At 46.3% G+C, this 12,059-nt stretch overlaps 1 protein-coding gene across 1 annotated transcript; it reads left to right on the top strand.

Moving 5' to 3' along the window:
• The first annotated feature begins 6,122 nt into the window (after positions 1–6,122).
• LOC117888447 (olfactory receptor 52R1-like) lies at positions 6,123–7,157 on the top strand. The gene has a single exon (XM_034791897.1). The coding sequence runs from the start codon at positions 6,129–6,131 to the stop codon at positions 7,155–7,157; it is 1,029 nt and encodes a 342-aa protein (XP_034647788.1). The 5' UTR covers positions 6,123–6,128.
• Positions 7,158–12,059: the final 4,902 nt, after the last annotated feature.

The following is a 12,059-nucleotide window of genomic DNA, read 5'->3' as shown; positions in this document are numbered from 1 at the left end:
TCCTGACACCTCCTCGCACAGAGTAAAAGTTATCCAGAGCTTTGGGTTGAAAGAACCCCGGGTAACAAATGTGGATGAAATCCGTGCACGTGGAGTTACAAAAGGGGTCCCCAGATGTACGCATCAGTTGTCTTGTGAATTCACGAGAAGGCTCAGTCTGCACTCGAAGGAGGGAGGCGTGATTAGAACTAAAGCAGAGTTACAAAAGCTAACGGAGAGCCATGCGCTCCCAGCTGTGTGTCTGGTGCAACCACCACTAGCTCCCCAGAACATATGCTCTACATTTAAAGGCCCAGGACATATTTCTAACAGCCAGGCCTGGGTTGTGCATTTCCGCTGTCTCAAACCCATCCAGCAGCCTATGTAACCACCCATTGTTACTGCTGTTTCTCCCCCATCTCCCCGCCTGCCCCCGTTCTGTTTTGTTACACACAGTAGCTGTGTCTTGCTTTAATTTGATTTATAAGCACTCAATCAACAGAAACTTTTGCTATTGGTGTTGCTTTTACTGAGTCTGTTCCTCTGAAGTGACCCCAGTGACTGTGATGCTTTGGCAGGTTTCTGAGTGGGAGCCGAAGTGGAGTCACTGAGTTCACACTTCACAGGAGCGGGGAGCTCACAACCTCCAGCTAGTTCTGAAAACATCAGATTCACTTTGAGAGGATGGCGAGGACTTAGGCTCAACTCCTCCAGCCTGTCCTCTGCATCTCACCCAATGAACAGGCCCTGCCAGAGCAGGAGACCATTTCCCTCTTGGCATAATGGAGAGACTGTGGTTACATCAGAGAAGTCTCGACTCCTGGATTCTGTCATCCTGCCACTCAATCTCTGTGTGACCTTGGACAAGTCACGTCTCCCTGTGCCTCAGGTTACCTATCAATATAATGGGGATATGTTCATAGTGACTTTCCTTTGCTAGGTGTTTTGAAGATCCTTCAATGAAAAGTGCTCCACAGGATGATGATAGTTAGTGATGAGAATTACTGATCTCTGATCCCTTAGCAACAGCCCCGTCAGTCTGCAGAAAGTGCTCATGATTACCCTAAGTCACCTTTCTCCAGATCTCTTTGTCTAATATCTACCTATCTATCCTGGGCATTTACATAGTAGCAGATCCTCCGGATCCCTAGTTTCCCCTACTAATGGACCCTATGGAATCCTACTAATAAACTATAATTTGTAAATATACACAAATACACAGAACGGCAAGTTCCTCTCTGACTTAGTGGAGAGCCCCAGAGTTCTCACCTCCCTTTGGGAAAATCCCTTAATTACTGTTTACTCCTAAAGCTGGATTAAGAGCACAGAAGAGCAGACAGGCTGGTCTCCAACCTGTTTACATCCAGATACTCACTTCTCCCCTAGAGGCTGAGTGATCCCCACTGGTACTGCACAGAGCTATAGTATAAATGGTGCACACCCTGTGTCAGCTATCGGTGTGGATTCTTGCTGCAGATGCTGGGGTGAAAGAGGTGTGGGAAACAGCTTTGTGAGGGGGATTCTCAAGGAAGAAGCTTCCGTCTCAGAATTCACAGGTACCCATCTCTTGCTGAGGAGCCCTCCCGGTCGACACTCCCAGTGCAATGTGGGCATGTCAGGACTGAGATCCCCACTTTGAACTTTAGGGTACAAATGTAGGGGCCTGCGTGAAAAACTTCTAAGCTTAATTACCAGCTTAGCTCTGGTTCGGCTGCCACCATTTTCAATGGATTCCCTCCCTGGGAAACCTTGAAAAACCTTCACCAAATCCCTGGTGAAAACAAATCCAACCCCTTGGATTTAAAACAAGGGGAAATTAACCATTCCCCTTCTTCCTCCCACCAACTCCTGGTGAATCAGTTCCAACCCCCCTTGGGATCTACAACAGGGAGAAATTAACCATTCCCCCTCCTTCCTCCCACCAACTCCTGGTGAGTCAGGATCCACCCCTTGGATCTTGAACAAGGAAAAATCAATCAGGTTCTTAAAAAGAAGGCTTTTAATTAAAGAAAAAGGTAAAAATCATCTTTGTAAAATCAGTATGGAAATTAACCTTACAGGGTAATCAAACTTAAAGAGCTCAGAGGACTCCCCTCTAGTCTCAGGTTCAAAGTACAGCAAACAAAGATAAACACTCTAGTAAAAGGTACATTTACAAGTTGAGAAAACAAAGGAAAACTAACACGCCTTGCCTGGCTATTTACTTACAAGTTTGAAATAGGAGAGACTTGCTTAGAAAGATGTGGAGAACCTGGATTGATGTCTGGTCCCTCTCAGTCCCGAGAGCGAACACCGTCCCAAAACAAAGAACACAAACAAAAGCCTTCCCCCCCCAAGATTTGAAAGTATCTTGTCCCCTTATTGGTCCTTTAGGTCAGATGCCAGCCAGGTTACCTGAGCTTCTTAACCCTTTACAGGGAAAAGGATGTTGGAGTCTCTGGCCAGGAGGGATTTATAGTACTGTACACAGGACAGCTATTACCCTTCCCTTTATAGTTATGACAGGGCATAACAACGTTTATCACAGAACTGTCCTGTATTTGCCTTTTTTTTGGCTCTGCTGCTGCCTGATTGCCTACTTCTGATTTCAAATGACATGTGTGGTTGATCGGTCAGTTCTTAACTCTGGTGTTCGTCACTCCAAGGTTTTACTATAGATGCTGTTTAACATCATCCTTGACTGCTAATGGACTGGAAAGTGTTTCATCACCTTAGGGGACATGAGTACCTCATACTGCTTCTTTCCATATGCAGAACAAAAATATTTCTTGAACACATCTTTTTCTGTAATATTATAAAGTTTCTCTTTCTCCCTCTAGCAATTGGCCTAAAACTTTTCTAGGTTTTGGTTTGTTTTTAATATACCTAGTAAACTCTTTTTTGTTATCCTTAGCTCTGCCAAGCATGGAGTTTTCCCTGATCATTTTAACATTCTTTATCCATTTTCATAGCTTCCAATTTGTATTATTTGCTATTTATTTTCCCTTTTTCCCATTTGTTATATATTGTTTCCACTCCCCACAGTTGGTACCTTCACTTTGTCACTGAATTGGGTTTTTGTCCAAAGTTTACTTTATTGACTGTGGAATTGTGTCTTTTTAGCTATCTAATAATCTCTTCTTAAAGAGCTCCCAATTTTCATTCCCATTTTTCTGTCTAAAATTTTCCTCCCAATCAGTTTCGCTGATAATTTGCCTCAGCTTTGGGGAATTAGTCTCTTTGAAGAATTATGTATCTATAATATTATTACAGGTTGGGAACTCTTCTCTGTTTGTCCATTAGAATGTAATCAGTTCCATTCTTTATTTTATTCTCCTCTATCATATGCCCCCTTATTTATCTCTTCTCTAAACTAAACAGTCCCAGATGTTTCAGTCTGTCTGACTATGGCTATCTCCTCCATTCTCATAGTCTGTCTCAGAAATCTTCTTTCTATCTGCTATATCCTTTAGAGAGACTGAGTGACCAAAACTGAGTGCATGTCCAGAGCAGGTTATTCTCCATCCCATTCCTTAGGCATCAGAACATTGTCTTTCTTTATCCACTGCTGTGAATGAGCTGATCTTTCCACTGCATTGCTATTAATGATGCCCAGCTCTTTTCCCTGAAGTCTGTTTTAGTTGCGATATTTCCCCGGTGCATATCTTGGCAAATGTTTGGTTGTTTTCCACTCTCAGATTCGGAGCTATCAGGTGAATGGGGAACTGTTAGTATATAGGCTTGTTTTTCAGCCTGAGATAGAACTTTGGTTTGACGTTTTGATATTCTTATATTAATATGTGTGAAGAACTATGAACAAAGAGACTGTGTGTTGCAAATCCCACAACCAGATGGGACTTTTTGTACAATGGGAAAAGATAAGGGATACAGCTAAGTTGTTACTGGGCATGGTGGGAATACAATATACGAACGCACAGATAAAGACTGCCTCAACTCCTTATTTCAAGGCAAGATCAAGCAAGCAGTTAGGAGGTACAAGGGAAGGTGTGGTGGAGGCATAGAAGCTGAAGAATGACCTGGCCTTTTCCAGAACGCAACCTCACTCCCTACCCCTGTCAAAGTTAGATTCAGGATTCACAATTTGTTAGACCACTCTGTTTATTAGCACAGCACTCTGCTAATACATTGAGATAATGTGAGCACCATGAAAGACTCACACTACCTTATTTTATACAGATAAAAAGGGTGCGAAGTTAACAAGAGGACAAAGAAAGCAGAACTGACAAGTTTACGTGAGGCTAGACATACATACTCAATTTCCTTACTAATTTTTACAGATCTCCATCTAATGTTCCACCATTAGCTTAAGTGGACTCATTGTTTATGCCTTAATGTTCCTTTTCCTAACAGCTGTATTTCAACATTCCTTATTTCTGCTTAAAGGTAGATACAGCATTTCTTTAATCCATTCTATTTTTACAATATAATTCATTCTACTTTCACAATCCCTTCTTTTGGTCAAGCTATGCAATGACCAACAATTACTGGGTTCCACATATTAACCGCTCTTTATCTCTTTTGTTCATCAGTGATTCAAAATCATCATTTTAGCACTCTGTTTTGGGGCAGTCACCTGGGTGGCATACCTTACACAATTCTGGATACAACGGGAGATTAACTGAAAACATACAAAAATCATTAGGATTCCAAACAGAATAGTCAGGGCTCCCTGAAACAACCAGTTTCCTATGCCAGAGAAATTGAACAGGTTACTTAGCCACTTCCATAAAGAACTCGGCTCTTCACGGGGAAGATATGTGATTTGTTCTAAGTGGCTAACACGATCCATTACCTCATTGATGTTGTCAGGTATAAACACACAACATTCTTTTCCAATGAGAGCACAGGTCCCTCCTTTGGCCTCCAGCACTATGTGCAATGCCTGACGGTTTTGGAGGACCATTTGTCGGATCGCCCCTGTTTCTTTGGCCAGGGTCTTTAAACTCTCTCCGGTTTCATTTGCCATTATTTCAACTACTGCTTGTAACCTCAGGAGCCTTTTTGCATGGTGTATTACTCCCCCAAGTGGGATAAGGGAACCGCCAATGGCCTCTTCCCAGGTTAAGGGGCTTATGTTATTTACATACCATTGGGCATCAGATGAGTCCCTTGTTCTTCGCCTGAAATTACGGAGGCGTTCTCATGGGAAGGACCTTAGCACTCGGAATTGTGGGAAGAGCCGGGCGGGATAACAGATACCTGACCAGTTAGCTGGTAACGCAGTATAAGCTTTGGTCCCACAAACCCAATGATGGCCTATTAAGGCCGGGAAGGGTCGGTTGCACTCATTTGTCACATAGGTGCCTGCAAAGAAGGAGTAATATCCTCCAAAGGGCACAGGGTAATTCTCCTTACGAGGAGTGGTGCTATTTGCACGTCATTGGAAGATTGTATTGTTTCCACTAAGATTACTGTAGGGGGAACATGAGATTGATTTTTCTGTTTGATCCCAGGTTGAGAAAAAATTCATATCCCCATACCCGGCCCGCCACTCTTTAGTTTTGTTTGAATAATTCCATACACCATTTCACACCCCTCCCATAGGGAACAAAAGGGGTGGGACGAAGCCTGGGAAACAGACTCTGCCAGAGCGTAGAGCTATGGATACACTAGCTTGGAACTAACCACAATAAGCACTGAATTGCTTGCACTTCGGAATGCGGTCTTCTGCTTTCTGTCTGCATGAAAAGAACCAGGGAAGAGGGTGAAGGGAAAGCCCTCTAACAGGAACAGGAAACAGACTCTGTAGCCTGGGTTTCCTTGCATTAAGGAACAATGAGGGATAACCAGTATCCACACTCGTGTTTCCTGATGGTGCCTATTAAGGTTTTATACACCAACAAGTGTAGGAATTTTTGATGCATGGAGCATCATAAAATATGGAATTGGCATTAGTAAGGTCAATTGTACATAGTTCATTTCTCTCAATAACATTTTTCAGTGTGTGAAGAGCAACCAATCTGCTTCACCCATGACAACAGGATACACTAGTTTGTGTAGTGTCTCATATTCATATTGTCTCTCCATCCAGGCATTTGTACTGCGACCATCACCCTAGATACTGGGCAGATACAGGAAGTCAGGGGATCATACAGTACATGCACTAGACACCGTTCTGCCTCAGAGCTGGACACCTTCTCCTCTACACTATGTCAGATTCCAACACAACTGACTTCACCAACCCCTCCACCTTCATCCTGCTGGGCATTCCTGGCCTGGAGGCAGCCCATGTCTGGATCTCCATCGCCTTCTGTACCATGTATATCATAGCCATTTTAGGGAACTTTATCATCCTATTCATTGTGAGGACGGAGCCGAGCCTCCATGGACCCATGTACTATTTCCTCTGTATGCTGGCTGTCAGCGACCTCGTCCTAACTACATCTACTCTGCCCAAACTGCTGAGCATTTTCTGGTTTAATTCCAGGGAGATAGAATTCAGTGCCTGCCTTACCCAGCTGTTCTTCGTTCACTGCTTCTCAGGGATTGAGTCTGGGATCTTCGTGGCCATGGCTTTGGATCGCTATGTGGCCATCTGCCATCCCCTGAGACATTCCACCATCCTGACAAATCTCGTGGTGGCCAAGATTGGCCTGGCTGTGGTGCTGCGCAGTGTCATACTCGCATTACCCTATCCCTTCCTGACGAGGCAGTGGCCATATTGCAGAACCAACATCATCCCCCACACGCACTGTGAGCATATGGCCGTGGTGAAGCTATCCTGTGCTGACATCCGCATCAGTAATTACTACGGCCTCTTTGCACTATCCTTTAGGGTTGGTCTGGATTTGTTTTTTATCACTGTGTCCTATATCCAGATCCTCAGGGCCATCTTCAGTCTCCCCACAAAAGACGCCCGGCTCAAGACTTTTGGGACCTGCAGCTCCCATCTCTGTGCCATCTTAGCCTTTTACATCCCAGGTCTCTTCTCCTCTCTTTCATACAGGTTTGGGCACAATGTACCCCTGCATTTCCACATTCTCCTTGCCAATGTGTACTTATTGGTGCCCCCCGTGTTAAACCCCATTATCTACGGTGTGAGGACCAAACAGATCCGGGACAGGCTGCTCCGGCTCTTACCACATAAAGGAATTCAACTTCTCTCCTGGTTCTCTGGCTCTCAGACTGCGCTCCATGCACAGTTGGCTGGTGACCTGGTGCAGGGCCCTCTTCCCTGAATCACTTACTGAACAGTCAAAGAGACATTAAACCCTTTCCTGGCCTTACTGTGCTGTGTCATTGTGACAAACTGAGGAATCAGTCAGTGTACAACTCATTAACTCATAGAGTTGCCACCTTTCTAATTCTAATTCTAATTGTAACTGGACACCTGAGGACCTTCACCCTGCCCTGCCTCTTTCCGCAAGGCTCCAGCCCACTCTGCATCTTCCCTCAAGGCCCCTCCCACTTCTGTGTCATTTCTCCCAAGGCCCTGCCCCTGTGGTTCACTCCTCTCCCCACCCAACACTTTCTGGATTATCTTTCATGGGTCCCTGCTGGGGTGCCACCTGGAACTGGGATACAGCTGACCCCTCTGTCATGACAATCTGGGATCCCTCTTGCACTGTGACATTGTGACAAGCTGCAAAGCACTCCAAGATTACAGTCATACTAATGTCCACAGGCAGGAACCCCACCCAGCTGTGTTCATGAATGCTCTGTCCAGCCACTGCATGAACCCGCAACAGAGAGGCTACAGCCAAAATACTCCCAGCTCCCCAGCCTAAGACCCCAGTGCTCTACCATCCTGCCCTGGTCAAAACCTGACCAGTATGAATTTATTACCCAGTCTGCCATTTCTACAAAGGAAACTGGATGTGCACCGACTCTTGTTCATGAGCTGAGATTTTTCCCCTTTGGACTTTAAAAAACACAGAGTGTTTTTGGTAAAATGTAAAATAGACCAATTAACTATGTAAAGTTAGATTTTAAGTGATTATAAGTGATAGCAAAAAGATCAAAGTAGATTTCCATAAGAAATAAAACAAAACCACAATCTAATGCCAGTGTGCTAGTTAGTGTTTGAATCAAGCAGGGTCTCACCCAGTTAGATAATGTTTTCACCCCTCAGCTCACAGAGAGTCAAGTACAAGCAGGTTTGCTTTTTCAGGCAGGCTTCCTTCTTTCCTGCCTGGGATCAGCACTTCCCCCAGTTCAGTCTTTTCCCTCCGGTACTTTCAGGTGTGTTGTTGTAGGGAGAATGAGGGTCCCATCATTATGTTTTTTCCCCCCTGTAGAGAGGTTAGCTGGGGCTCGTCTCTCTCCGGTGCAGCGGGGAACCACACCGCCTCACTAAACTCGGGAAGATGTCTTGTGGGGAATTAGTTCAGCTGCAGGAGTCTTCTTCTGTGCCCTTTGTGAGGGCAGAAATAAACACAGTGAGCCCAGGCCCTAGGTCAGGGAGGGACAGTGGTGGGTCAGGCCCTCAGGCAGGGGCTGAGAAACAACAGTACGCCCAGGCCCTAGGTTCCAAAGGGCCTGGGAGAGGGGGAGATGGCCACCCATGAGGTGGGTGGCAGGGGGGACACAGGCCCTCCCACTCCCAGCCCGGGGCTCTAGCAGCGGCACAAGACCCACTGCTGAGTCAGTGGGGATCCTGGCCGCAACACACTGACATGGGCCTTGGCAGTGCTGCAGCCAGACTAGGGTTGGCTGTCCCTGGGCTACTTTCTTACTCCCCCTCTTGAGGTACCTGGGTCAGGGTGGTGTCCTGCTGGGGGTTCAGTACCATGGGTTCCTTGGGATAGCTAGGGAGGGGCACACTTGGCAGCTCCTCCTGGTAGCTGGTGCAGGGCAGGTTTGGCAACTCCTCAGGGTTGCTGGAGTGGGGCAGGTCAGGCCAGTCCTCGGGTTTACCGCAGGCCACTGGGGTTTCCCAATCGCGACCTAGGCCGGAGGTGTCTGGCCTCCCTGGTGGATGATCTCCCAGTGAGCTCTGACCTCGAGCCTTTATACTTCTGGGGCAACGCCTGACCCTCTGGGGTGTGGGCTCAGCGCTCACTGGCTCCGCCCACTCTGGTGTCTGGAAGGACTCATCTCCCTCCGGGGTGGTGGTGAACCACACCGTCTCACTACACCCCCTTTTATATCTTCTTCCAACTTTCTGGAAAGCCCTTTTGCTGTGACTTGTATCAAAGAGCTCCAATTGTGTAGTTCAGTGGTTCTCAAACTTTCGTAATGGTGACCCATTTCACATAACAATCCTCTGAGTGTGACTCCCTTAAAAATTAAAAACAATTTTTATATATTTAATACCATTTTAAATGCTGGAGGGAAAGTGGGGTTTGGGGTTGTCAGGGTTCCCCCCACTCTGAACTCTGGGGTACAGATGTGGGGACCCACATGAGACACCCACTAAGCTTATATTCTACGAGCTTAGGTTAAAACTTCCCCAAGTCACAGATTCCTTTCCTTGATGGTATTTCTGCCACCACCAAGTGATTTACAAAAACATTCAGGAAAGGGTCACTTGCAATCCCTATTCCCCCAAATATCCCCCCCAAGTCCCTTCAACCCCTTTCCTGGTGAGGCTTTAGAATAATACAACAACCAATTGCCTTTGCAATGTGAGCACAGACCAGATCCTGTGTCTTCAGGACACCGAAATCAATCAGGCTCTTAAAAGAAGAACTTTATTATAAAGAAAAAAGTAAAAGAATTGCACCTGCAAAATCAGGCTGGAAGGTAACTTTACAGAGTAATAAAAAGATTTTAAACACAGAGGATTCCCCTCTGGGCTCAGCTTCACTTTACAAAAACAGAAATGAAACTACCTCTGTAGCACAGGAAAAAAATCACAAGCCAAAACAAAAGATAACCTAACACATTTTCTTGCCCTACTCACAGTTTCTGTGATTTTAGATGGATTATTCCAGGTATATTTTCAGAAGTGGTTGTACCTGGTTGGCTTCTCCCTCCGTCCGGAGAGGAAACAACATAAGAGAACAACAAACAAATCCTTCCCCCCAGATTTGAAAGTATCTTCTTTCCACATTGATCCTTCTGGTCAGGTGCCAACTAGGTTATTTGAACTGCTTAACCCCTTACGGGTAAAGCAATCCAGTACAGCTGCCAAGGAGGGATTTTATGCTACAGTTTTCTTTATATTTATGACAGCATCACTATTTACAGTGTTACCATCTCCATCTAGTAAAAGCCTATGCCGCTATTAGGATTTCCTTTGTTTCTAATGTGCTAAAAAAAATCTTATTATTTTCCTCAGCTCTGCTAGCCATGGATTTGTCTCTAGTAACTTTTGCTTCCCTTATCCATTTTCTATATTTTATCATTTCTAATTTCTATCAATTGCTATCCACTTCCCCTGCTTTGGAAGCACTGATGGACGATCTCCTCCTGTCAATGGCTGGGGGAGACAAAAGCAACTGCACTTCTGTGGAACAATGGGACTCCCGACAGCAGGGTTAAGCTCATCAGTGTAGGAGACAGAACTTTCTCGGAGGCCAGTACAAAGCTGCTCTAAGAATTCAATCTCTTCATGAGGAGAAGGTTATGGAGCGACGTGATTGCATTCATTCAGTACTGATAACAGAGAAAAGAAACTTGATAACAGCGGGATCTTAAAGCTAGCAACCAAAGGTCTAACAAGAGTAGGTGTCTGGGAGTTGAAGGTAGACAAATTGAGACTAGAGACAAAGTGGAAAGTTTTTACACTGAGGGTAATTGACCATTGGAACAATTTAGCAAGGATCGGGTTGTGTCTCCATCACTGGTCATGTTTCAATCAAGATGGGATGTTTTTCTCAAAGATCTGCTCAAGTTCAAACAGGAATTTATCTAGGGCAGTCCTACATATTGTGCAAAGCAGGAGGTCAGAGCAAAAGATCAACATGGTCCCTCCTGGCCATATTATCTACTGTGATAAAGTTCCTCCTCTATCTTGGTGGGTCCTGCACTTATTGGCAGATTTTCTTGCCTCAGAGATTCACCATGTGGGTTGGGGAACAGCCCAAAGACCATCCCTTCTGGAAGAACCCACAGTCCACATCAATTGGGAGGTTTGGGGGGGGAACCCGGGCCCACCCTCTACTCTGGGTTCCAGCCCAGGGCCCTGTGGACTGCAGCTGTCTATAGTGCCTCCTGTAACAGTTTCATGACAGCTACAACTCCCTGGGCTACTTCCCCATGGCCTCCTCCAAACACCTTCCTTATTCTTACCACAGGACCTTCCTCCTGGTGTCTGATAACACTTGTGCTCCTCAGTCCTCCAGCAGCACACCCTCTCAGCTCCTTACGCCTCTTGCTCCCAGCTCCTCACACTCACACCACAAACTGAAGTGAGCTCCTTTTAAAACCCAGGTGCCCTGATTAGCCTGCCTTAATTGATTCTAGCAGCTTCTTCTTAATTGGCTCCAGGTGTCCTAATTAGCCTGCCTGGCTTAACTGGTTCTAGCAGGTTCCTGATTACTTTAGTGCAGCCCCTTCTCTGGTCACTCAGGGAACAGAAAACTACTCATCCAGTGGCTGGTGTGTTTGCCTTCAAACAGACTCCTGTACCCCACTGGTCTGGAGGGAGGGAGGTAAAGAGCTGCTCCTCCAGCTACTAGGCCCTGGGTTCTCCCTACAACTGCTGCTGCTGCTCCAGCTATTTCGCTGGGTGGGCTAACCCCCCCGCCCCATCTCTGCTACCTGCTTGCTGGCTGGCTGCTAGACCCCCCCCTTGGTTGCTGCTGCTCCAGCTACAGCCCCTTGGGGAGGGGGGGAGCCAGCCAGCCATTGCTCCTGAGGACACCATCACCATCAACACCTGAGAGGAATCCTTCCTGCTGGCCACCAGATTGCCGCCTAAAGCTGCTGTGTTTGCTGCTGGGAGCTGCTGAAGCCCCGAGGAGAAGGAGAAGAGGACCATTTGCCAGTAGGGGAGCGTGTAGGAAATCTACAGACCACCGTGGAGGGGGTTCTCACGGACTGAGTAACTTTTGAACTGTGCTCTAGTGGTGGGCGTCTAGACTGTGTTTGTGGGACACAGGAGGTGTGGCGTGGGGCCTGCCCCCTGGTCCATCTGTGTCCCCCCCCAACACCACCATCATCGTTGCCTTCTCCACCACCCCTACTGGCTATTT

This window comes from Trachemys scripta, chromosome 1, assembly GCF_013100865.1.
Source record: "Trachemys scripta elegans isolate TJP31775 chromosome 1, CAS_Tse_1.0, whole genome shotgun sequence".
In the NCBI taxonomy this organism is placed as follows: Eukaryota; Metazoa; Chordata; order Testudines; family Emydidae; genus Trachemys; species Trachemys scripta.
The sequence above is the reverse complement of the archived record's forward strand: the minus strand, read 5'-3'. Positions and strand labels throughout refer to the sequence as shown.

Excerpts from the sequence above, each read along its gene's own strand:
- LOC117888447 (XM_034791897.1), top strand. The coding sequence starts at position 6,129 with ATGTCAGATTCCAACACAACTGACTTCACCAACCCCTCCACCTTCATC.